The sequence below is a fragment of the Crocodylus siamensis genome, chromosome 3 (genome assembly GCF_052110815.1).
Source record: "Crocodylus siamensis isolate JL-2025a chromosome 3, ASM5211081v1, whole genome shotgun sequence".
Taxonomy (NCBI): domain Eukaryota; kingdom Metazoa; phylum Chordata; order Crocodylia; family Crocodylidae; genus Crocodylus; species Crocodylus siamensis.
This window is the reverse complement of record NC_143397.1, coordinates 243,403,914-243,430,623: the sequence shown is the minus strand read 5'-3', so window position 1 is coordinate 243,430,623 and position 26,710 is coordinate 243,403,914. Positions and strand designations below refer to the sequence as shown.

The window sequence follows — 26,710 nt, the reverse complement described above, 5'->3', positions numbered from 1 at the left end:
TCTCTGGCAGCAATCAGAAATCTTCATCTCCACCTGTTGCAGTTTGCCTGGAGAACAGATATGGAGCCCTAGCAGCGGAAGAGGAGGACCATGTTTCATTGGTGGAGGACAGGCCAGGCTTCCCCAAGGTGGGAAGGATCAAGACCACTGTTACCAAAAAGAAGCTGGGGTGGTGGTGGTGGTGGAAGATTCCCTTCTGCAGGAAGGCATCTATCTGCCAGCCTGATCTGTTGTCTGAACATTTACTGCTTGCCCAGAGCCTTGATCTGCAATGTCACAGAAGGATTATGGAGACTCATCCAGCCCTCTGACTACCTCATGTTGCTCATTCATGTGGGCACCAACGATACTGCCAGGGGAAAACCCTGAGCATATCAAAAGTGGCTACAGGGCTCTGGGTGCAAGGGTGAAGGGGACAGGGGCTCAGGTGGTGATCTCCTCTGGATTTCTGGTCAAGGGGAAGGGCCTGGGCAGGAGCAGGTGGATCCTGCAGATCAATGCCTGGCTATGCATGTGGGGTCACTAGCAGGGATTTGGCTGCTTCATCCTGTTCAGCCTCCACCAAAGAAGGCTGAGTGGGGATCTGATGGCTGCCTACAAACTTGCCAAGGGGGCCAGCAGGCAATGGCAGAGTCCCTGCTCCCCCAAGCACTACTGAGAGTAAGAAGGAATAACGGCCATAAGCTGACTGAGAGTAGATTTAGGCTGAACATCAGGAGGCGCTACTTCACGGTCAGGGTGGCTGGGAGCTGGAACCAACTTCCAAGGGAGGTGCTGCTCGCCCCTACCCTGGGGTTTGACCCCAGTATCCTTTCCTGTCCATGGCAGGGGGTCAGACTTGATGATCTGCTCAGGTCCCTTCTGACCCTACCAACTATGGAACCGCAGGATGATGTCCCAGAAAGAAGGATTGCTAGGAAGAGATGGGATCTACCTGATGAACAGAGGGTAGAGTACCTTTGCAGACTGGCTCAGTAACATAGTGAGGAAGGCTTTAAACTAGGTTTGCCAAGGAATGGAGACCAAAGCCCTGTGGTAAGTGGGTGACCTGGAGGAAGAGCAAGCAAGAAGGGGCAGAAGGAAGGGGTCCACATTCTTCCTGAGAAAGTAGGATGATTGGCTACTTACCTCAGGTGCCCGTACACAAGTGCACAGAGCCTGGGAAAGAAGCAGGAAGAACTGGAAGCCCTGGCACAGTCACAGCACTATGATGTGATCGTAATAACAGAGACTTGGTGGTTGCTCGCATGACTGGAGCACTGTTATGAACAGGTACAGACTGTTCAGGAAGGACAGGCAGGGCAGAAGTGGTTGTTATGTAAAAGAGCCATATATTTACTCAGAGCTTCAATATGAAACTGGAGAAAGGCCTGTCAAAAGTCACTGAGTTAGGGTCAGAGGGGATAGCACCAAGGGTGATGTGATGGGGGGTCTGCTGTAGACCACCAGACCAGGAGCAAGTGGTGGATTAAGCTTTCTTTAAACAGCTAATGGAAGTTTCCAAGTTACTGGCCCTGGTGCTCATGGGGGACTTCATTCACCCTGACATCTGCTGGGAGGGCAATCAGCACTGCGTGGGCAATACAGAAAGTTTCTGGAGCTTGTTGGGGACAACTTCCTGGAGCATCCAACTAGGGACCATGCTCTTCTTGACCTGCTGCTCACAAACAGGGAGGAATTGGTGGGGAATGTTGCAGTCGATGGCAACTCGGGCAGCAGTGACCACGAGATGACTGAGTTCAGGATCTTGAGGAAAGGAAGGATGGAGAGCAGCAGAGTAAGGACCCTGGACTTCAGAAAAGCAGGCTTTAACTCACTCAGGGAGCTCATGGGCAGGATCCCCTGGGAGGCTAGTCTGAGCGGGAAAGGAGTCCAAGAGAACTGGCTGTACTTTAAAGAAACCGTATTGTGGGTACAGGAACAAATCATCCGAATTTGCAGGAAGACTAGCAAGCATTGCAAAAATACGAGTATTGCCCAGGCATGCAGGGATGAAGTCAGGAGGACCAAAGCTTAACTGGAGTTGCAGCTTGCAAAGGAAGGTGAAGGTTTCTACAAGTATGCCAGCACCAAGAGGAGGATCAGGGAAAGAGTTGGTCTCTTGCTGAATGGGGGAGGCAACCTAGTGACAGAGGATGCAGAAAAGGCTGAAGTACTCAATGCCTTTTTTTACCTCAGTCTTCACAGGTAAGGTCAGTTCCTGGACTACTTCACCTGGCTGCGTAGTTTGCGGATGAGGTGAACAACCAACAGTGACAAAAGAACAAGTTGGAGTCTATTTAGAAAAGACGGATGTGTACAAGTCAATGGAGCCAGATGCGATGCACCCAAGGGTGCTGAGGGAGTTGGCGAATGTGATTGCGGAGCCGTTGGCCATCATCCTTGAAATCTCATGGAAGTTGGGAGAGGTTCCAGACAATTGGAAAAGGGCAAATATAGTGCCCATCTTTAAGAAAGGGAAGAAGGAGGATATAGCCTCAGAAGAAGCTCAGCTGCACCTGAGTCCATGGAAAAATCATGGAGCAGGTCATTAAGGAATCTATATCTAAGCATTCGGTGGAAGAGGTGACTAAGAACCATCAGCACAGCTTCACCAAGGGCAAGTCATGCCTGACCAACTTGATTGCCTTCTATGATGAGATGACTGGCTCTATGGATGTGGGGGAGACCAGCAAATGTGATATACCTTGACTTTGGCAACATTTTTTTTATGTTGTGGAAGACCATATTCTTGCAAGCAAGCTAAGGAAGTCATGGGCTGGATGAATGGGCTGTAACTTGGAAAGAAAACTAGCGGTATCATCAGGCTCAGAGGGTAGTAGTCAACGGCTCTGTCTAGTTGGCAGCTGGTATAAAGTGGAGTGCCCCAGGGGTTGGCCCTGGGATTGGTTTTGTTCAATACCTTCACTAATGATCTGGAAGATGGGATGGAGTGCCCCTCAGGTAGTTTGTGAATGACACCAAGCCGGGGGGAGTAGTAGATACACTGGAGGGTAAGGCTAGGATTCAGAGAGACCTAGGCAAATTGGAGGACAGAACCAAAAGAAATCTCATGCAGTTTAAAAATGACACATGCAGGGTCCTGCACTTAGGATGGAAGAATCCCATGCACTGCTACAGGTTGGTGGGCAGGGGAGGCAACTGGCTAAGCAGCAGATCTGTAGAAAAGGACCTGGGGTTACAATGGACAATAAGCTGGGTATGAGCCAGCAGTGTGCCCTTGTTGTGAAGAAGGCTAATGGCATACTGGGCTGCATTTGTAGAAGCATTGCCAGTAGATCAAGGAAAATGATTATTCCCTTTTGTTCAGCACTGGTGAAGTCACATCTGGAGTATTGTGTTCAGTTTTGGGCCTCCCACTACAGAAAAGATGTGGACAATTTGTAGAGTCCAGCGGAGGGTAATGAAAATGGTTTGGGGGCTGGGCCACATGACTTCTGAGAAGCGGCTGAGGGAACTGGGCTTATTTAGTCTGGAGAAGAGAATATGGAGGGGGGATTCAATAGCAGTCCTCAGCTATCTGAAGGGTAGCTTGAAAGAGGATGGAGCTGGACTGTTCTCAGTGGTGGCAGATGACAGAACAAGGAGCAGTGGTCTCAAGTTGCAGCAAGGGAAGTTTAGGTTAGATATTAGGAAGAACTTTCTCACCAGGGGGGTAGTAAAGCACTGGAATAAGTTACTCAGAGAGGCTGTGCACTCTCCATCCTTGGAGGTGTTTAAGTCCCAGCTAGAGAAAGCCTTAGCTGGGATGATCTAGCAGGGGATGGTCCTGCTTTGAGCAGGGGTTGGACCAGATGGCCTGCTGAGGTCTCTTCCAGTCTTAATTCTCTATGAAACTGGGGGTGGGAGCCCTGGACAGGTAAGGTCTGTGGGTTGCTTTGACTGAGGGGAAGATTTAGTATTCTATTTCCAGAGCAGACAGCTTGTACCTTTTTAGTCAGTTTGATATGAATTGGACTTGTGAATTGGAGGACTGAGTTGAGGCTACAGGGGAGGATGAGGCTGCAGATCTGGGCTTAGGGGGTTCTCTTCCTGTTTGTTTTGGCCTATGGGCTAAAGGAAAAACCCTGAGCTGAGGAGCAGACCCTAGCTTTCCGAAGTGGAACTACAAAGAGGTGTGAGTTGGCAGTTGAAGCTGGGCTTAAAAGAAAACTGAGGTCCTTACAAATGGGCCAAGGGGGGCATGGCCAGAGAGAAAAAGGGGCCTAGGCTTTAACAGCTGAACCCCAACAAAACCCCCAAAAACCTATGAAGGGGGAACACCTATGTGGGTGTGTAGGGGCAGAAGGACATGAATAAGGCGGCAAGCCTGGTGGAGACGGCCAGGAGGCCTGCAGAGCTGCTGCTGGTCCTAGGACTGCCTCCCACCTCCCAATATCCAGTAACATCAAAGTCGTGGCAGGTGAGTAACGGAGGCACAGGAGTTGGGAGAGGGTAGCAGATGGTTACAATTGCTTTTTTTTATTTTAAGCATAGCAAGATGATCCTTCTAAATGTATGCTTCCTGGAAGACATTCTTTTAGAGAATTGTATTCTTATGGGATATTGTGTTTCTATTTTGTATTTGACAGATAAATATAAATAAAACATTATGAAGAATAAAGAAGTCAAATAATGAAGCAGATGGGGAAAATAAATAATAGTAGCTATGAAGGCAGTTCAGGTCTTATTCCTGCAGTTGGATCCTCAGAGACAGCTCCTTACACACATATGGAGCCCTACAGAATAATACACCCAACAGAACAGGGGGCTGTATTATAACCAGGACCTACATAATCTCAAGGAACTATCCACAGTGTTACAATTTTGGGGCTAGATCCTTCATCTTAATCATCTATCAAAGCTCTCACTTCAGCCTCCTTGAAGCATCAGAAGCGGTGGTGGTGTGGGTTTGGCTACTCACAATGGCTCTGTAAGGTACAAGTCCTAGGATTGTTTCACTCCTGCTATTTCTGTCCTCTTTCATCAGAGATGTATTAACATGAAGGAAGTTGATGGGGCTAATTAGTTCCATGTAGGGAATTGTGCTGTATTCATTTCACTGCTTGGAACTCTTTGTTAGCCAGTCGGATTGCTCCATTTTTGCAGCTTATATTTTAAAACCTCTTTATTCACTGCACCTAATCCTTTTTTTTCTTTTTGATCCTGCTGGGAAATAATAATTCCACATAATTGAGCCATTGAAGTTGTGATGGAAATTATACATGGTTTTGAGGGAGGTTCTGGCTTGATACAAATATATTCAATAAAGGGCAAGGGCAAGAAGTGTAGAGAGACATGCACGGAAGGTGAATCGGAGACAAAATGCAATCAGTGGAAAGGTTTGGCACTATAAATCAGGCGGACAAAATGCCAGGGGTATCATTCTGACTTGCCTTTTTCCTCCCAGACTTGTACAGCTGAAGAGTTAATGTTACAATTTTCACCTACAGATTGAAGAAACAGCTCTGAGATGAAGAGTCTGAACCTGCATCATTGAAGCCAGTGGGAATTGTGGCACTGTATTCTGCAGCCACAGGGTCTTGCTGGTATTAGTGGGGGTTAGATGATAACGACCAGATGGTAGTTGCCATTTGGACTCTGTAATAGTGTAGGGGGTTTAAAGCATGATTGAGACAGTTAAAGAAAATCATGTTGGGGACCTTGAATGGCAATAAACCATTTTTTTCCTTGCCTACTGTTGAAATACATCGGTCCAGAACACAATTTTATTTTGCCACTTCAATTAATTTTGCAGCCACCTCACTTCCTAGTTGGCAGGGGATGCGTACACGGAAAAGACAAAATCTTTGGGCCCTGAAGGGGAAGATGGAAAGGATTCACTTATCTAGAGGGTTCAATGCCCCAGTGATTCCCCAAAAACTGATTTAGAAGCACCATTGATCGACTGGCCCACCTAATCCCATCCATGTTCCCAACTGGTTAAATGCTTAATTTGACTCCTTCATAGTACTAGCATATTTAGCATACAGTAAGTGCCTAGAGGGGCTTCATTGTGCTAAGCAGTGTATACATGTACCTAGAAAAAAAACTATTCACAATCTAAATAGATAGGGTGAAGTGACGTGCCCAAGGTCACACAGTAAAGCAGTGGCAGAGCTGGCAACCCGTCCAGGACCCATCCACTTTGTCTTATCTTCCATGCTATTTCTGTTCTGAACTGTAACTCACATGGAGCAGCTGACTCTAAGATAAGTAAGTAAAACAGGGACACCACAATATTCAGTGTAGGAAAAAAGCTTACTCACTTGTCTTACTCTTTTTTTCAAAATTAGGCAATACAGACCCAGTTTAGAAGACTGGAAAGTTCTGTGTAGTCTGCCAGTGACATCTCTGAGGCTGAAGCAGGACTTAGGGCTGACTCAAATAGAGACCTTACTCTGCTTCATTAGATGTCAGAAAGAAACTGAGCAGCTTCAGTCTTCCTGACCATCCTCTCACCAAGGACCCCTTTGCCCCATGGCTAAATGATATACGTTCCTGTGAAATAGGATCCTCCGTAAAGTTTCCTGTTGCCATGCTTGGAATAAAGAAGTATACTAGAAGTAGTGGGAAAGAAGCAATCCAGGGAGGCTCCTCCATGCCTACACAGTAAGTGCTGACAACATTTGTTTTAACACTTGCTTGATAATTTGGGGGACAGACTGTTAGTTTCCCCTCAAGGTGTCATAACACTGAAAAAAGGGGACTGCCAACACCATGGACTCTCCCTGGAGTCTGAAACTCAAGCCGGGTCCTTTCCAGTGCTTGTGTCTTTGTCTCCATAAGGGTCTGAGCCAAGACTTTCATAAGTGAGTTATGATTTTGATTGCCCAAACTTAGCCACCTCTACAAAATGGCAGGGGGTCCATATTGGGTAAGAACAGACCCCTTTCAGCTGTTTCAGGTTTGTTGCTTGCTCAGCTAGGGACATCCTTTATCACAAATCCCTTATGAAAGTTTTGTCCCTTGTCTGTTTAGGATTTGCCTAGGGTCAGCTAGCAGGACCCATTAACTGATTTAGCTGCATCTACAGCAGTACCTCTGTTTGGACAAACAATGCTGGGCTTTGCCCTAATTGAGTTCACCCTTGCAAGGGGCTGACTTATGCTCAGCTGACTCTAATCACAGTTTGTCTAGTCTACATTAGGGGATTGGAGTGGTGCAGTGACCCTGCTCACTGGCCACCAATGGTTGCAACCCCAATATAGACAAGCCCCAAGAGTCTACAAATGCAACTGAGTTAACAATCCTCTTGCTAGACTAAGAATCTAGCTCACTTGACCATTGCACTGCAATATGACCAGGAATAATGACTGATTCTGTCACTGTACTAAAAATGTACAGACATGTGTAAGGAGATGTATTAAGAAAAAAGACAACAGTCGTACGTCAGTGACTGGTATTCACTTTGCCTAAGTATATTAAGAAAGCTGGTAGCTAAGATTCCCTGTTGTCTGACCTTTTTTCCACATCTCTTTAGCTAAGAGGTTTATGTCTGGGCCAGGGAGAAAACTCAAAACAAAAGCAAGAATTGTTGTTTCAGTAAATGCCACTCCTCTTTCAGTCACTTTTGAACCCGGTATGGACACAGGAGGCCCCTAAACAAGTGGAAATGCTGCCTTTTAAATGAGTCCCACGTACACCTGGTAATTAAACATCCTATTTACTCCCAATCTGCCATGCTAGTGTTAAGGTGGCAATCGCCTTTCCTCCTCTTTGGTGCAGCAAAAGTTTTATGCCAAAAATCCTGACCTCGTCGCCTATTTTAAGCACATTTGTATGACTTCAGGTACCTGACAAATCTTTTGAAACGCAGAAAGACCATTTTTTTAAAGCTTGCCCGTAAATTGCTAGTGTCTTCTCAAGCGGACCATCAGGAATATGGCTATGAGGAGTTCTCTTTTTCTGGTAGTGGAAAGGCAGATAGACCACAGGAAGAGCATTCAGATGAATAATCTAATGTATTTAAAGATTGTTCATTCCTGTGGATAAAACAAGCATCTCTATCAACTCTTCAAGAAGAGTTGTGTATTGACTTTTGTTGGCTTGGCTTATTTTCAGGCCAGGGCTGTTGCATTCTACCTACCCAAATATTCTTCTTTTAATGTGAATTGGAGAAAACATTCTGCAACTCTCATTTTTTTCCAAACGCGGTTGGCCGTTACAGGAACAAAGTGATTGCAATGTAAGTCCATCAGACAAATTTCTACCTCAGTGCTATGGGAAAGGATCTATTTGATCCACGGTGGGATTTTCAAAATGCTGTACACTGGCACAATTGTTTCCCTCGGAGGAAATGGGGAATTTCCATTGACTTAGTAGGTGGAGAATAGATCAACGCTGGTGCTTTGGAAGAAAAATCTCACTCACACTGTCTAACATAGGGCTAAGATGATACATAAAAATCCCTTTCATTATTATGTGGCTGAGAAGAAATAAACAACAGGCTAAAATGAACTTATGATGAAACATAAAGACCAATATTATTAAATGTTAATTATCAAAACCTATCACATGGACAATTTCATTTTCACAATGTAGGACTCTGCCTGCCTTTCACACAAGGAACAGCATATCTTGTTTCATGTTTTTTGCAATAGAAATTGGTTGAAATCTCATGTGGAACTAGAGGAGCAGAGAGATGGAGATGAAGCACTGCTTGCTTGGGTACAGCTGCCTGATAAGTAGTGTGGAAGCTACTGCATTTTAGTATTCTTTTGCAAGCTAGGTTTCCATTACTCTGTTCAACCATCAGCAAACCCAATGCTTTGCTATCCCTATATGGGGCAACACTAATTGAATCCACCCCAGAATGTCCTTTAAAACACTCCTTATTTCCAAATTGCCAAATATAAGAGTAGAAATCACCTTCCCTCCTCTTTGCTTCAACAACAATTTCAGATGAACAGAGAATTTTTTTCCCCTAACCTTAGGTGCTGTTTTAATACACCTTTTCCAAAGACATCGATACACCTTGCAGTTCATTTAAAACAATAAGTAAGTCGTCTTATATTTCATCATGTCCACAAATTACTAATTCATCCTAGTGTTGTAGATTTGTACCCTTCTGGTTAATCTGTTGGCAAATGGCAATATGAAAGATCAAAATTCATATAAAACTGTGGAGTTTAGTTTCTGTAGATAAAAGCAAGGGACTCAACTTTATGGCCCACTCTTTAAACAGGAACAAAGAGAAAGGGATGAAATGTTTTCAATATGCACATCTTAGACCCAAAACCAAATCCTGTAAGACCTATTTATGTGGGGGAGGACATGTACTTTACCCATGTATTTCACTTAATACATCTACGAAAGGGGTTGCAATTCTCAGATAACAGATCCTTTCAAGTGTAAATAATTACTAGACTCCATTTATAATGCAAACCAGAAAGGGAGAAAAACAATTATTATTTTCTTTTTAAATAGTAAAAGTTAGCTCACCTTCTTTGAGGGCTCTTTAAAGTACAGAAATTATGTGGGTCGTAAGTGGGAAGTGTCGTACTTAGATTCAGACACAATGGGACTACCGCTAAAGTTTCACTTCAGTCTTCTGTTAGCCAGTATCTAAACCTTTCTCATCCTCAGGAAAGCAATTGTAGATCAGTTTATAAGCTTACACACACACGATCCAAAAAGAATTGATATCATGGGATACCATTTTCCTTGGGTTCCTATTTATGTTTTCAGAAGGAAGGATACCCACTGAAAAAAGACCAGACCTAACACTCCTAAACATGCACCAATATTTGGACAACTTAATTCCTTTAAACTCCCTTGGAAGTTAGGTTGATATAAATAGTGTGGTGTTAAGGAAAATGTCATTGTAAGATCTTCCAGGAATTTGCCACTTTTTTGTGTTCGGTTGCAAAGCACTATTAATATATATTGCAGAATAGCCTGAAAAGGACAGCCACAATCAGGAGCACGTGAAACAGCCTTTTTCACAACCACAAGTAGGAATGGGAAATGAAAGATTTGTATCAGCAATCTGTAGGAAGAGCATAGCATTCAGTCCCACTGAAGTTATTTGCACTACTGCTCATTATTATGAACAGCTTTGTCATAGACCTGTTTTTCATCTGCCCCCCAAATGTTACCACTGCACCATTTAAACTAGCATTTTTAAATATGATTCTCATGCGACGTTAAAAAGCTTTTGTTCCAAAAATAAAAGCATAAAACCACTTCCAGCTCTGGATCAAAAGTTTCATCTGTTTCTTGGATTGACTCTGGCTGCTGAAGCAGGTGAGTGGAAGAGGAGAATGTCAGGTATCACTTTTACATACTTATTCTTGGAGGATGGGTACCTTGTATATCAGAGGGATGTTTCTTCATCTCATGCTTAACTGACAGTTTGGGGCAACTCCTGATTTTAGATGTCATTTACAAGCAAACCCTAAGTCAGATTCACTCAGCGATGTAATCTGCACTTAAGAAATTAGTGTTCTTTGCTGTATTTTTCGAAACTGTACGGGCAAGAACATCCCTTTTGCTTTTTTCTGTGAAGTTTCAAACTGTTCCAGGAAATCTACACTTATACCAGGTGAAAACATTGAGCCATTTGTAATAGCAGGCTCAGAACTCAATTGTTTTTTGTCATGCTGGGATAGCACACTTCTATGCTTAATTTTTTATTTTGATCTATTTGTAATGAAAAAAAATCAGAAGGCAATGAGCATCTGGTAATAGACTATGCATGAAGAGGATTGTATTGCAAAATATGCATATGCAGTACCTCGTTCCTACCATTTAAGAAAGATGCCCCAGTGCTTGCTAGGAACAGAAGATGCTGCGGTGTAGAGAGTCGGTTTAATAGCCCCAGTGGATAGCTGACCACAGTTCAGCCCACCATCTATCTTAACCGGTACCTTTGTCAAGACGCTCAAGGGGCGATACCTGGAATGGCAGGTTAAGTTCCCTTCGAAAGGATGAGAGATTTTGCTCTTTCCTTCATGTGTGCGGGTGGGTGTGTACTTTTATATAAATAAGGGCCAAATTCCCATGCATATTCTGAAACTGGGTGTTCCCCTAATCCATTATACTTTTTTTGTGCAACTATGACAGAGAATTTGGGGACTCTATAGAAGGGACAATATGTGAGATAAAGCAAAGTCTTTACACATAGATTAGCTAATTATAGTTTGGGCAAATATTTATTTATTTTATCTAAAAACAAAATAAAAATCATTTTTTTTTTTTTAAAGAAAAAAGTATTTAAATAAAAAACCCCCCACAAAACTGTGAAATGTTATGGCACAGAAGTTCAAGACAAGTATAAATCCAGTTGCCACAATGGCCGAGTATTAAATGTCGCACTTTTCTATAAAGATTTTTATTACAAGTATTTACATGTTAATAAGTGTAAATATGTACAGCAAATTGGGGGACAACTTTTTGGAATTCGCTCAAGAAGAAAATGTCTTAAATACAAAAATTTTTAAAAGAAAAAAAGTTGAAAAAAGTTTCCCCACATCACGAAGAATGTATATTTTGTCTTACGCCCAAAGTATTGGTTACGAGGCAGTTGAGGTTATGGCTCAGTCTTGAGAGACAAAGCCAAGGTTGTGTAGTTGCAAGTCATTCCGCACAGCATGCAATTGCAAGAGCTCCTTTTGGAACCGGTGTAGGTCATGAGTAAGATTAGAAACATTAATATTTTTATCATATTTCAGCCTGGTTTGGGTTACTCAAGTCTATACCCAAGAGTTCCTATGCACAACAGTTCCTTAGCTGCTCAAGTTTGTGTTTCAATTGATCTCGCCGCCTCCTCAGCTGCTCTTTCTCTGCTATCAGTCTGTGCTCATCTGCTTGAACAGAAATAACATATTCCGTTGCTTTTTTAAGGATGACGACTTTGGGCGCCTTTTCATTGTTGGCTACCTCGGGTATCTCGTCACGCAAAGCAAAGAAGCTCAACTTCAGCTCGTTTCTCCTTTGGCGCTCCAGGACGTTGTGCGTTCGCCTCTTGTCGTTTTCTTCCGAGTCTGACGTGCGGGGACTTGAGCACTTTCTGTTGTTACTGATCTGCTTGAGAATCCTGCCATTGTCCAATTTTAACCTCTTTGCTGACGGATATTCAACCTTGGTGGAAGGAGGAGCAGCGTAATTGTGCTGATGGATGGGGACATGACACCGCTTGAGAACTAGCGGGCTGTGGTGTGGCTTGCTGTGTCCGTCTGTGGAATCTGTGCTAGACTCTCCACTAGAGTCTGTACTAGACTCTGTGCCGGATTCAACTCCATTCACCTCTACTAGCGTGACCACATCAATTTCCTCCTCATCTTCCTCTTGTTCTTCTTCTGCAAGAAAAAGAAAACAGTTAATTGTAGATTTAAAGAAGCCCCGGGTTTCAAAACAGGACCTTATTCTGGGCTTGGAAGAACAGCAGCAAACTGAATTTTAAACATGTTGTAATTGGCTTCTAAAACCTGCACTTCCCCAAAAACTATTTCCTCCCAGAAATCTAGCATCCAGCGTGCAACAGGATGCTCCTGCCCACGGCTTGAACATCCGCCTCCCCTCAGGGCTAAGCCCTGCGCCCCAGATCTCTTGATCTCGTTAGAGATCTTGCCTAAGTGCCCAGAGAGCAGGGAAGTCGACTGCTGACAGCAGATGTGACAGCACCCTCCCGTGTCCAGCGCCCCCCCATGCTGCCACCCATCCAGCTGTCCCGAATGAATGAATGATTCGGTGAGACTCCAGCCTCAAAAACTTGCTTATGGCTGGTGATTTTTTTTTTTTTTTTTTTGAAGAGGTACCTTAATAAGTTCCTCTACTGCCTTTCAGCATCACCTGTATCATGCAAAAATTATGACCTTTTTGTAGGCAGAAGGAGATGCAAGGGCACCTTCCCAGACAGGGTGTGTTGGAGGCTCGGGGACAGAAAGTGCCTTGGAAAAAGAAAACCTTCCCCACTTCATTCACTTCCACAGGCACCTCCCTGATGACACCCGGCGGTGCAGTTAACTCCCGCTTACAAAGAGGTCATAATTTTTGCGTGAACTAGGTGACACCGAAAGGCAGAAGAGGAGCTTATTAAGGTGCCTCAAAAAAAAAAACTGTGGAGGAGGATGGCAGCCTCTACTCCTCCCCGCCTGGTTTTCCAGGAACTGGGATTTCTGCTGTGCCTCAACGTGGCATTTAAAGAGGCACATGCAAGGACACTCGCGCTCTCTGCTCCGCACAGCGGCAGCAACAAGCCCTGCCCTCCCCGCCGCGGGGGAAGCGCTTTAACTTTTAAAGCGCCGCGGCCAACCGCGGCTCGGCCCGGGGCGGCGCGCCCGACTCACCCGAGTCGCTGCTGGTGCCGGGCGGCGTGTCGTCGGGCAGCGCGGGGGCCGGGCCGGGCGCGGGGCCGGGCGCGGGGCTGGCGGCGCGCGGGCCGGCGCGGGGGGAGCGCTCGCCCAGCGGGTAGGGGAAGACGACGGACGGGTCGATGCAGTCGGCGGCGGCGGCGCCCAGGTCGTGCAGGTAGGCGCTGGCCGCGGCGGCGGGGCTGGCGGGCGCGGCGGGCGGCGCGGGCGCGCCGGGCCGCGGCAGGGCGGCGTGGGGGGCGCCGTCCCTGCGCGCCGCGCGGTACGACGCCAGCTTCTCGGACACCACCTTCTCCAGCTTGGCGGCGGCCGAGAAGCCGCTCCACATGCAGTCCTGGATGATGATGGACTTGGCGAAGGCCTCGTCGTCGGGCCCGCAGATGAAGCTCTGGTTCACGGCGTCGCCGCCCAGCAGCTCGGTGACCATCTCGAGCCGGTCGGCGGTGGAGGGGAAGGCGGCGGCGCGGCGGCTGGGCGACAGCGGCGGCGTGGGCAGCAGCTCGAACTTCTTCCAGATGTCCTCGGACGGCGCGGGCGGCTGCAGCTCGCTGCCCCGCTGCTGCGCCGCCAGGTAGAAGTTCTCCTCCTCCTCCTCGAAGTAGAAGTAGGGCTGCACCGAGTCGTAGTCGTAGTCGTAGTTCTTGCTGGCCAGCGCCAGGCTCGCCGTCAGCGGCATCGCGGCGCCTGCGGGGCACACGGCCGGGTCAGCGCGGGGCACGTCCCCAGCCTCCCCCCGCGGGGCGCCCCCCCGCCGGCCCCTGGGGCACGGGGCGTGCCCCCCAACCGCCGCAGCACCCCTGCTGCCCGGGGGGAGCAACCCCCCGGCCTGGCAGCCCGGCTGCACCCCACAAAGCAGCCCTGTTGCACGGGACCGACTCCCCCAAAGCAGCCCGATGGCGCGGGCTCCTCCCGCCCGCCGCCGCCGCCGCCGACTCACCGGGGTGCGGGCGCGGAGGCTGGGAGCGCGGACTGAGCCCGCCGCGAGCAGGATTTGTAAGTCCCAAAGCCGGGCGCGGAGAAGAAGCGGCTCCGGCGCCGGGAGCAGCCGCGCTCTGCACCCGCCGCCCGCGCCGGAGCCGCTTTATAGCCGCGGGGCGGGGCGGGGCGGGGCGCGGCGCCGCTTCCCGCCAAGAGCAGCAGCCAGCCCCGGCCCGGGCCGCGGGGGCGGGGGTCCGCCTCGAGCAGCGCCCGGGTGTCCCCCGGTGGGAAGGCGCGTCGGCACGAGCCCGCCCCCCCCGGACCGCGGGGCCGGCCCGGCTCGGCCCGGCCCCTCGCTGCACGGAGCGCGGCGCCGGCCGAGGCGCAGCCCCGGGTGTCGGCGACCGGCGTCTCCCTGCAGGCGGCCACGGTGAAGCCACGGCGCCCTCTGCCGGCTCCCCTCGCCTCGCGCCCGCCCCCCGGCCCCCGCCGCGCGTGGCGGCAGCTGCACGGGCCCGGGGGCGGCGTGTGTGCCGGCGAGGCTTAGGTCCAGTGGGCGGAGGGGAGAGGGATCGCCCTGGAGTAGGTGGATCGGGGGGGCTCGGCCCACAGGTGGGGCGTGAGAGTATACAGAAGGGCACAAATGCACTTTCCAGAGGGATTTTCCTGTTCAAGGAGAAACGTGGGAAACCGGCTTCCCCGCCCAGGCCGGCAGTGGGCTCCTGGTACAAGGAAGGTGGAGTAAGCGAACTCCAGAGGTCCCTTCCAGCCCTTCCCCACCTCAGCCTCCAACCCTAGGCAGGACCTGAAAGGACCAGCTGCGTCTCAGGTGGCATTTAAAGTGCTGGCCTCTAGCCAGGGTTTCTGAAGGTGAGCTCTTGGACCAGCTCTGGAGGCACGAGACAAGCTTTGGAAGGCGAGATGTTCTTCCTTGGGACTCCCCATGGAGGAAGCTGGGCACGGCAAGCGAAGCGCAGCACACAGGAGGGGCTGAGAAAAATATTCCCCCCAGTGTTTTATTAAGACGTATTTAAAAGGAAGGAAGGATTTGGGGAGATAGATTAGCAGTGATCTGCACAGCCTGGTTAAACAACAAGGAAGAGTCATTTCATAATAGAAGCAGGGCTGGAAGGGACCTCCAGAGGCAGGATCAGCCCTGTCCAAACCATCCCACACAATCCCATCTGCACCTTAGGTGCTGCCAACCCCAACGCAACACAGACACCCACCCTAACCTGCCACGGGTAAAGCGAGGGAACCAAGGCAGCCAACGTCCTGCTTCGTGATCATAGCACGGATAGATGTTTGCTATCACTCATCAATTAAGCCTCAATCATAATACGTTTTTTTTTTATTTTTTTATTTTTTAAAAGGGAGCCATGGATGCCTCTACCCAGGGGCTCCAAGACCGCTGGAAATGAATTCCACTAAAGCTTCCACACATCGGTTACAGGTGATTTAGTTAAACAAGTGCACCCCTTTGTGTTTAAATATTGATGACCGTTGCAAATTGTTAGCAATTCAGCTTCAACTTGGTAAGGCTTTCTCCACACACAACAGTCACAGCCCACATTAGTGGAGCTGAACTGGCAACTTTAGGAAATTTGTTAGAAAATCCCCCTCATACTGACAGGATAAAGTCAGAATCTGGTTTGTGATGTGGCCTGATCATACCCTGAGCAATTAATTGTGGCATCATGGAGGCTTATAGAAAGCAAGGAATAAGTAGTGTGAGCAGATGGAGCGCTACCTACGAAATCCCCCCTTTTCACATGAATCACAAAGCAAGAAGAGGCAAATGCAAAGAATATGATGGGGAGCAATATGGTCTAATAAAATGTTCTGGGAAGTATTTCACAGGGGTGTCTGTGTCTTGCGCATTATAGAGGTTCGTTTCCATTGGTAAGCAACTCTGTAGTTCTTACCTGCCGACTTCAGGTTGGTTGTAGGAAATCATTTGATTGTCAGTCTTTACATCCATCTGCTTTTTGAAAGCCCTAGGGAAGAGAGAAGAACAATAAATGCAGATTCCCAGCACAAAAGGCCATTTGGATAGAAGGCACCAAGTGGAACGTATATTTTGACAGAACAGTCATTGAATTGAAAGACTAAACACACATTAAGGATACCGGGGAGTCAAAGCTGTTACTTTTGCAGTGAGTTTAATGCTAAATATGAGATGGGAAGAGAATAGAGTAAAACACCTGTGTATGAAAACCCACAAGCGGAGTGTGGGGAAACCCGTGTAAAAAAGTGAGAGGAAAAGGTGATTGCAGAGGAAGCACCTATCTGTAAGTGCATGGAGAAAACGATGAATAATCTTGTTAGCTTTTGTACACCTAACTTAAATACGGTACAACATCTATTTCAATAAGCACTAAGCTACTAATGCACTGTTTTGAGGGGCTGTCATACCCTCATGCAAGCGGCTGGTAAGGCCTGTTAAGATTTTTCACCCAAATCTATGATTTTTCAGGTCACTAACCTTCTATCCAGTGATGCAGTGCAAAATGCAAAAGTACACGCTAAATGTCTTCTTCCACTCTCTTCCTGCCTGAAAGACCCATTCAGACAAAATAGGACATTGCCCAAGGCTTGATTCTGCACTCAGATCCATTAAAGTGAGCTCCCACACCTGTGGAAAGTCCAGTCTCCCCTCTGCTCAGAGAGCCCTGGCTGCGCACTGGTGCGCTGGCAACACCGCACGCCAGATCCCACCCAGCTGACCACGGGGGAGAGATACTCCAGCTCACCCTATGAGATGTGATTAGATGCAGAAACTGAAGGTGGGGGGAAAAAAAACAACAAAAAAACCCCACATTTCTCTTTCAGCTGTAATAACTTTTCAACAATTGGGCACTATTAGGAATTTGAGAAAGCATTTAACTGGAAGAGTAATTTTTCTTTTAGTTGACAGGATCTCCTGATGCTATCTGGCATTGGCAAAATAACATTTCCATGATCTCAAAGGGTCTCAGGTACCCTGGTAAAAGAGCAGGATACAAATAAGTTCCTCAAATGTAGATAAGAGATACAAGCATCTGAGAACAGAGTTGCTTGATCATGCACAGTTGCACCATGTGTGATAGCAGCAGGGGGAGCTCAGAGCAGGGCTCTATGATGCAGCAATACAAGCCCTGAGCCTTGTCTACATTAGTTTCCACCTATGTTAGCACCAGTGGACATAGCAGGTACAGGCTTCCTGAATGCCAATATAAATGTAGCCAGAGGGAAGCAATTTTTTTTTTTTTTTTTTTACTATTATTATTTTTATGTTCTCCATCATTTATAAATGAGTACTGCAATCTCAGTTGATCTGAACCATGTGAAGTTCAGATCACCACCACCACCAGCAATTGCCTACAGAAACAAAGGCTGTATTTCTTATGTCCGTGCAAATATCTCTTCACACAATTCTGGCATGGGTCACTTGATGTGGCATCTGGCATAATTTATTCATGTTACCCTCCTAATGCTTACAGCTATGCGCCCAAATGTGCTTACAGCAAACACTGCAGGTTCTTATGCTGCAGGATTGTCTTAATCTACCATCCTATAATCCTTTCTAAACAGAGGTTCAATCCATTTGCTTCCAGAAACAGAATCAGACAGATGGAAAAAAAAAGGAGAAAGAAGAGGGAGAAAACCTCACATTTATTTTAAAATTAGGAATGCAATCCTGGGGGGGGGGGGAGAGAGAGAAAACAGCACACCACTTGGAACCCCACAAAATTTCACCTGTCGGGTGATATCCAGCCCTAGGGGTGTGATTCCCCTCCCCCCCCCAGTGATTTCAATGGAGCTTGGATTTCTGTCTAAGGGATTTGGAGCCTAATTGCTTTTTCCAGGATCTGGGCCTAAGATTGTTTTTAATATTCAAATTGAAAAACTAAAGCATTAGAGTCTGATCCCTGTTCAGCTCTTGTTTGTTTCCAAGCTGGTAGGGTGTCAGGATTCAAAGTTGAAAAGGCTGATTTTTTTTAAGCTGGTTTTGGTATGTAGCACTTCTCCCTGTTGCTATACATAGCTGCAATATAAAAAAAATCCTTCAGGTTAGAAGTAATGAGAAATGCCAAACATTCTCGCCACTGTTACCGACTGCGGAAAGCAAATGCTTTTCAAAATTCTAATTTACTTTTCACCGATTATGGTCATTACTGCCTACATTTCATTAGACATGAACACAGCCATTCATTTTGTGTTTGTTTTAATTTAGTTTTACATTTTCGTTCTTTTAAGATACTATAAGTCATTGGATTGCATGCAGTGCAAGGACCTGTTTACATTTAAACAGTGCACTCCCAATTTTTTCCCCCCAGAGCCTGGGGGGGCGGCGGGGGGAGGGGGGCATTTCTATTCACATTGGATTTGTAAACAACTTTAGATTAAAATCTCAATTTTGGCTAGAACAGCCATTTGTTGGTTCTAAATGTGTTACTTGCCACCCAAAACATAATCCATTGAAGCAAAATCAAGAGAGTCAGATTTATTTCAAGGGCTTTTGGAATGGGCCCTAAATAACCTCACTGCTGAAATTCACACCCTGTGGAGGTGAATGACTTGGAGGGGTGATGGACTTAACACCAGTGCTTTGGTATTGTTTAACAGGAGACCTTTTTTCCTCCAGCTGTGGATTAAGGGTGGATTAAAGGAAAACTGCACTGATTTAAATGTTTGATAAAACAGAAAACCTTCAAAGCTCTTGTGAAAGATAGACTGTTATTTTAGAAAGTCTGGTTTAATTTACATGCATCCTTACAAAAAAAAGCTGTAACAACTATCAACTTTGAAAGGCTTGTCATGCACTCAGATGGGCTCTACATTCCCGGAATTTTATTCCATGCTTTTAAATGATGAACACGGTGTGGCAAGAGTTGATTAAGTCGTCTTTACTATATTTAAGCCATTTACAACTATTTTTATAGCTATTCAGGTGCTAACCCTGGAAAGACTTTCTTTAAGCTTAAGTGGCCTACCTCTTTAAAATTAGATGCCATTAGAGCCTCTCCCATAAGGCTGCTATTGTCTTTAGTGCAAGCAGTATATTAGCCTTCTCCTTCCGTCTTCTGCAATGGAGAGAGCTCAGTCTTGTTTTGGTGTCCTTTATAGTGGGGAGAGACAAGGGAGCATAAACAAAACCTTTGTCTCTTCAGCATTTGTAAGCCAGGGCTCTGCTGTGTGCACTGAGGCTTTGTCCTTATTTAGGGTAAGGCAATGAGTGGTGAACAATCGGGTGTATTTGCATCAGTGCAAACCTCTGGAGCATACAGCTGTTTTTTGCACTAGTAGAGTTCATCCTGGTTGCAATGTGGGATGGGGAGCACTGGCTAGGTGCACTAGGAGCCAACCTTTTTTCAGGCTTGCCACAAGTTAGCTCCACATCCTCCCCCAGTGTTACTGCTATCCCTTTTCTCTGCTCGAACTGCAGCTTTGTTTTCTGCTCCCTGCTAGATCTCATGCCCTATTTGGTGCTGGGCTGCCTGTCCCATCCCCGATCTGCTGGGAGCCATACACAGAGGCTGCCTGCCTGTGCTGCAGGTTGCCCACCCCTGCTCACCGGGTTGCAGTAGCACATTTCTGATGGTATCTACAATTGGGACATATCAATCAGAAGGGTAGCAGAGGCCTCAAATAGCATAAACATCCCTATTCTGTGTTTCAACTGATGTGCTCCCTTGAGCAGTTTACCTCCATTAAGATAAAAGATGCAAGACCAGCTTAAAATAATAGCTTAAAAAGCCAAAGTTTTCTTTACATATTTCTACAGAGCTGCAAATTTTTTAAACACAGCCAGGACCTACTACCTTGACTATCAGAACAAAAGTAGGTAACCCACATTTTAAGAGTAGCTAATGACTTCAAATGCCTTGACTGCTGGGTACTGTCTCTGCGACACTCTGGCCCTGACTTTCACAGGTTCTGGTTCGTGTCTTTTATCAACTGCAGGTGTTCAGCTTTTCTTGAAATTATGCCCCAGGTTGAAGAAGTTCAGCACTCTAAAATGAAGGCATTTGATAACAGACCCCAATCTCATGTGCACTAATTGCTTTAAAGAAGGTGGAACCTCTCAAGGACAATCAGGCTTTGCCTCCTACTTGGTGTTTTGAGTCATAATTTATGAAAAATGATTGGTAACCCTAAGGAGTAGGTGTAGTAAAAGTGCACACACAGCACTGTGGAATTTCTTTGTACAAAAGCAACATAAAAATGTAGAAGTAAAATTCTTCAAGTTCTAGTCATCTTTAGTTTGGGGGAGTGGGGAGTCTCCCTCCCCAGTTTTCTTTTGTAATTTGTATACAACAAAAGAGCACCGACTGTCATTATGGTTTTAGATAGCGCCTGCTCACTCGCATCTGCTTCAGAAGTACCTTTACTTACAGTATGTTGTCTGAGAGGTGTTACATTTCAGCTAGAAGCATAGAGGAACTGGCAAGTAGAGCCCTGGGATCCATTACTAACGCTGCCTTTACTGCAATCATCTGGAATATGGTTCCTTTGTAAGTTGGTACCTATTTTTCTCAATCGGCAAGAAGACAACATTTTAGGAATAACCCAGGAAAGATTAGCTGAAAGCATAACAGTAAATAAGAATACTCACTAGCTAGACAAGATGAAGAAGCACTAACCAGCAGCTGGTTGCAAAATAGCCTTAATTGTCTGTCTTTGCTCAATTTAAAGATCCAGCCCCAGAAAAGCATGCTGGGAAAAAGACACCTCCCCCCTACCAAAAAACAAAAAAAGAGGAGGCTTATGAAGAAATAAAAAAAAAAGAAGATGAGATTGTAGGGGGAGGAGGTTAATGGTTTGTATTGCCTACCTCTGGACTTTGCTTCTGCTATTGCATCCTCTTTGGCCCAGTTTATAAGTGAAAATATAACTGTTCCTGAGACGAAGAGTCAGTTGAAGTGGAACTGAGTATGGTTAGGTGTAAGTACAGCCAAGGACAAATCCATGTTCAGTGTTATCCAGGCTAAATGTGATTAAACCTTGCAGTTACACTTAGCTGAAAGGATACCGAACATAGCTTGCTGTTTTCAACGCTTAACATCTAAACTGCATTCATCCCCAGTTCAGCTAATGCGATTGCTGACATCCATGTTCAAACACCATTACATGCTGTACTGTTGACAAGGCCTTTGAGAGGAAGTTCGTGTCCTAGAGTGTTCAAATGGGGAACACGCCTTCGAATTACCTCTTCCACTGGAGTTTTAATGCTGGCACATTCTGTCTAATCGCCTTCTCACCTAAATCCATGTACATGCTTTTGGCTGCTGCTGCACATCGTATCAGCACCTAGTAGATGTGCAGGTGCTGTTGTAATAATGCATAAGAGGTTACAGTTAGTTAAGAGTCTGTCTGTGTATATATATAGATGCATAACGTAGAGAATTGCCCCAAATGTTCTTGTCTGAACAGAATTATGTTGCCTAGTTCCAGATGGGGCAGGGAGATACAGATTAAAGGACTCGCTTTCCAAGGGGTCTGCTAATTTTCATAGCATTGTTTCATAGACATTAGGGCTGGAAGGGACCTGGGAAGGTCCTGGAGTCCAGCCACCTCATCGGGTGCTCTTCATCTTTGAGTGAGTGAAAGTCAGTTTCCGACTGACCCTAGTTGGGCACTTTGAGTAGCTAGGGAGCCTTGGAAATTCTGGGCTATCCTTTTAGCGACAGCTACGAGGGGCTGTAAAATTGGGACATGTCACCGGTGTTTTCAGTTTTCAAGTGTACTAGCCTGCATGCTCCTCTGGCCCCTCCACAACTCTTTGGGCATCATTTTTGCTACAGTGCAAGCAGTCAGAACAAATCCAAATCTGCTTAAGATGACTTAAACTAAACATCTTTGGAAGATCAACAGTTATCTGTAGCTGCTGCAGTGGAAAACATGGGAGAGAGAGATAGAGAGGGAAAATGCATCCATGAATGTTTTCTGCCAGAGTGGATCTTTGAAACACAACGCAGCCAGGAAGTCCATAGTAAAACCACTTCACTTGGCTGATAATTCAGTTTGTTGATAAGAAGGAGGGAGTGTTTTCTCTCTCTATCAGATAAGTGACTTCTCACTCTGTCCACTGCTAGTGATGAACATGTTCATCGGGCAGATAGCAGCAATAAAACTGCATCTCCTCTTCACACAGCGAAACATATGTTGCATCAAATGAAATTAAGGGGAATGGATTTGAAACACATCACAGAAAATGCTTTCTAAAGCAATTTATAATTAACTTGTGGAACTCTCTGCTGTAGTTTATAATAAAAACAAATGCCTTAGTAGGAATCAGAAACTGAATTAGGTATTTTGTGACAGCAAAGATATCTGAAGACAGAAAGCATAAAGGATACGAATCTTCTTGCTTTATGAGCTGAAAGGGGCAAGAAAATGATCTCCACGATTAGGCTTGACTAGTTAAGTAGGTATATTTTAAAGGGAAGAGAGGTTTCACCTTCTTAGATAGGCCACTGCTGGGGGCAGCATGCTGGTTTAGCTGAATCAATGATCCACAATGCAATAGGCATACTTTGGGCCTGTCTGTCAGTGAAAATAGCAGCTGTGTCAAGGGACCAGCTTATAGCATGCTTGTCTTGTGATGCAGTTAAAACACAGTTCTGCCTTGCAGTATAGAGACTGCTGTGTTTCACAAGTGTAATGACACAACTGGGCACCTGAGGCTGCTGCCACGCACAGGCTTCCAGTTGCCACTGCCACCGGTACAATTGCTTGGGACATCCCCAAATTGGCGCCTGGGGTGGCTGTTCTGGTCACCCTGCCCTATTACACCACTGCTCTATCTATGCTGTACCATAGCCTGGCTCCTTACAAGGTTAGCACTGAACTGGCCATGGCTCTGACCTTCAGGAAGTTTGAGCTTTAATCCTGATTTTGATCGTGTATGTGATCTTACATGAATTGCTCTACCACTCCATGCCCTCGATTCTCCTCCTGCCCTTTGTAAGACCTACCCCTATGGTAGGGCATAATACATAAATCTCTTATTTGTTATATTTTGTTATATATGGAGCAGTACTGATCCAAATGGGTTCTTCATGGTGGGCTTCAAAGCAGGCTCATAAATAATGTAGATGTGGCACAGTTCAGTTCAATTCACACTATAATCATAAACTGTTATAACCGTGCTGCAAGCAGGTCCCTCTGGCTTCTTTGCAGCATAGATGAGATTTTGGCTTAAGCCACTCCAATCCTATTGCCATTAAAATTTTATACTCATATTTCACACTGCTGAAGCAGAGGAGGCCTGTAGTGGAAAGAAGGACCTGATTCTGAAATCCATGGTGTGGGCCATGAGGTTCAAAGGGATTCATGTATGCACTGACGTAATCATCAGCTGAGCACCCTGCTAAGGGGGACATTACAAACACTCAACAATTCAAGGAATCATTTGCAAACAAGGTGTTCCCGGATAATACTAATGACACTCCTCCCTTGTAACCAGCTGTTAAGAATGTCTCTCCTTTCTACTTATCCTGAGTAAGGGAGGGCAGAGGTATTCATTACATCTAGAAGATAAGAGCAATACTGCACCCAGCCCTAGACTGGAAGGGAGAATTGGTTCAGGAGTTTGAAATTATTACTATTTGCATTACAATAGCATCTCTAGGTCCCACTGAGATTGGGGCCCACTATATTAGACCTCCCCCTACATGCACATGGTAAGTAAGGCACAAAAGCCTGCTGTTTAAATAGACAAGGCAGATAAAAGGTAGGAGGGCAAACAGACTAGACCAAGATCACACAGCAGATCCGTGGCAGAACCTAGGATCCCGCACTCAGCGTCTGCCCCGCTGGGCCATAATGCCTCTGCTGTTAGGAACCACTGACCATCCACACCTCATGCTCACCTCATGTAGGACTTCTTTACAGACAGGTTTTCTACCACTTTACCTATCCCAGGAAAATGAAAGCAGTACAATGCTCCCAAGTGCGGCTGTCATTATAGCACTATAGAAACACTAAGGCCTGTAGAGCTTATTTCCATAAGGACAGGACACCTCTGTATTGTGACTGCTGCATCCACATAGAGATTGAACCATTTTATTTATTTTAGAAAATAGTTCAACTAGCATAAAATCCATGTAAGTGGTAGCTGCTTGGCAATCCTGAAACCAGGCTGTAAATCCATATGCAATGAGCAGTTTATATATGGATATATGCAAACTCCCAAACCTGATATGCTAATAGCTACAGCTATGCACTTTGTTATTAGTGCTTTGAAGTTTAAACAGCCAACCTACAGTTCTCTCTGCCTTCAGGATTATGCTTTGTCGTTTTTCCCCCAAAAGCAAACAGAACGGTTTACCAACGATACGATGTCTGTGAAACTAAAAGCACATTTTGGCATGGTAATTCCAGATGGAAGGTGTAAGACTTGCATTGTATTTATACACCTATTATTTTATCATTCATCACTGTGTGTCAAACACAGACAGTGTGGGAAGTGCTGTACAAGACAATTACTGCAGAGAATCTTTCTCCAGCTTACTAGACTCAATAAAGAAAACACTACAGGCAGCCCAGAAGTGGGAAATCCCCAAGACTGCTTTGTTAATTTTAATCCATTTTAACAATAATTAATTCTCTTTAGCCTTGTTGACACAAGAAAAATGGTACCCAAGCCCACTGTTTCATGAACTAGCGTAGGTAAGCCTGAGGAAATTTTATGACGTACTAGTTCAAAAATTAGCTGTTGGGGCTTGTCTACTTTAGAAGGTGCATAGGATCATAGGAAAGTAGGGCTGGAAAGGACCTCAGCCCTCCTATTCAAGGCAGGATCATCCCTGACTAAACCATCCCAGTTAAGTGTCCGTCTAATCAGTTTTTGAAAATGTCCAAGGACAGAGATGCCACAATTTCTCTAGGTAGCCTTTTCCAGTGCTTGACCACCCTCATAATCAGAAAATTCCTCCTAATATCCAATCTAATTTTCCTCTCCTGCAGCTCGAGGCCCTTGCTCCAAGTCCTGTCCATTACAACCATTAAGAAAAAAACATCTCCATCCCCTCTATAATCATTCGTCAGGTATTTGAGGACCGTCAAACCCCCACTTAATCTTTCCTTCTTCAGACTAATTAATTCTAGCTCTTTCAGCCTTTCCTCAAGAGTCTTGCTTCCCAGGCCCCTAATCATTTGAGTCCACATTGTTTTTGAAGTGTGGATGCAAAACTAGATACAGAACTCTAGGTGAGGCCTCACCAGAGCTGAACGGAGCAGAAGAATTGCTTTCCTTGACACTCCTGTTTATACAACCCAGCTGCCTTTTTTTGCAACAGAAGCACACCTTTGGCTCATACTCAGCTTGTGGTCTATTGCAAACCCTAGGTTCTCCTCTGCAGTACTGCAGCCGCATCCTTCCTCAGTTTGTATTTGTGCATGCAGTTGTTCCATCCAAACTGCAGAACTTTGAACTTGCCCTTGTTGAATTTCATCCGATTAATTGTGGACCATTTCTCCAATCTGTTCAGGTCATTCTGGATCCTGGCTGTACTCTCCAGAACAGGGGTGGGCAAAATAGTGGATCCAGCCCAGCAGATTACTTCCCCCAGTGGAGCAAGGAGGGACAGCGGGAACTAGGCATTAGGCTCTGTTCCTAGTTTGCTCCAATGGCAGGAGGAACATTTGGTCACGTGTGGCCGAACAGCAATTTATGAGCTACAGGCAGCTCCCAGGCCATTTAAGTGTGGCTCCTAAACTCATTCTGCTTCTCTCTGTTCTCTTCATTGTTGACGGTCTTCAGTTACTTCTTTTCATTTATTATAAGAAGGCACCTAATGACAAATTGTTGTCTGAGTCAGGTCTCTGTGTGCTGATCACTGATGCTGGGGCTCACTCATCTTCAGAACTGTTTGGCCCATGGCTCTCATCCCAGTCAAGATTTTGGTCTGCGGCTAGCAGGGTTCAGAAGTTTAGCTAGCTCTTATAGAGGCTGTCCATTGCTCAGAGGATTGTGGTAAAGCTGGAGTCCAGCCCTCGACCCTTCTAGCATTTCCCATGTCAGGGTTGGCTTCTCCAGACATTTTCCTGAATGCCTGAAGCTTTTGTGTTCTGGGTTCAAGTCATCAGGAATCATATTGCTTGTGCCAATAAGCCTGATGGAGAAAGGGGAACAATATGAGAGTGAATCCAGGTGTTTTGATTCTCCACGTGAATATGTCTTTTGCAGTACTAGTTGAACGGGTAGAGAGAGCTGTGCAACTCCAGCTGCCGTCTTCTTCTTGGCAGTAAGGTCTCATCTGCATTAAATTCCTATTACTGCAATATTGGAAGCCCTAGCATATGACTGGGGCTTGGGTTGCTGCATGGTTTTCAGTACTATCCCTTTTAATAATGTTCCTGGGAACAAGTCTGATTGTCAGCGGTCTGCAAGTCCCACTGATGGCTAACAACTTGCCTACAGGAGGATCCTCTTATGCCCGAGTATCTCCATGCAGACACTGGTTAAACTGGAAATATGGACAGCTTCTTTTTATTTCAGTGTTGGACTG

General features: G+C 45.9%; 1 protein-coding gene across 1 annotated transcript; it reads right to left on the bottom strand.

The window, feature by feature from the left end:
* Window positions 1–11,114: 11,114 nt before the first annotated feature.
* MYC (MYC proto-oncogene, bHLH transcription factor) lies at window positions 11,115–14,595 on the bottom strand. The gene is made up of 3 exons (XM_090040638.1): window positions 14,233–14,595; window positions 13,272–13,979; window positions 11,115–12,281 (listed from the first exon to the last, which is right to left on the bottom strand). Exons 2-3 carry the CDS (start codon window positions 13,969–13,971, stop codon window positions 11,692–11,694), a joined length of 1,290 nt encoding a protein of 429 aa, XP_089896764.1. The 5' UTR covers window positions 13,972–13,979; window positions 14,233–14,595; the 3' UTR covers window positions 11,115–11,691.
* Between the last annotated feature and the right edge of the window lie 12,115 nt (window positions 14,596–26,710).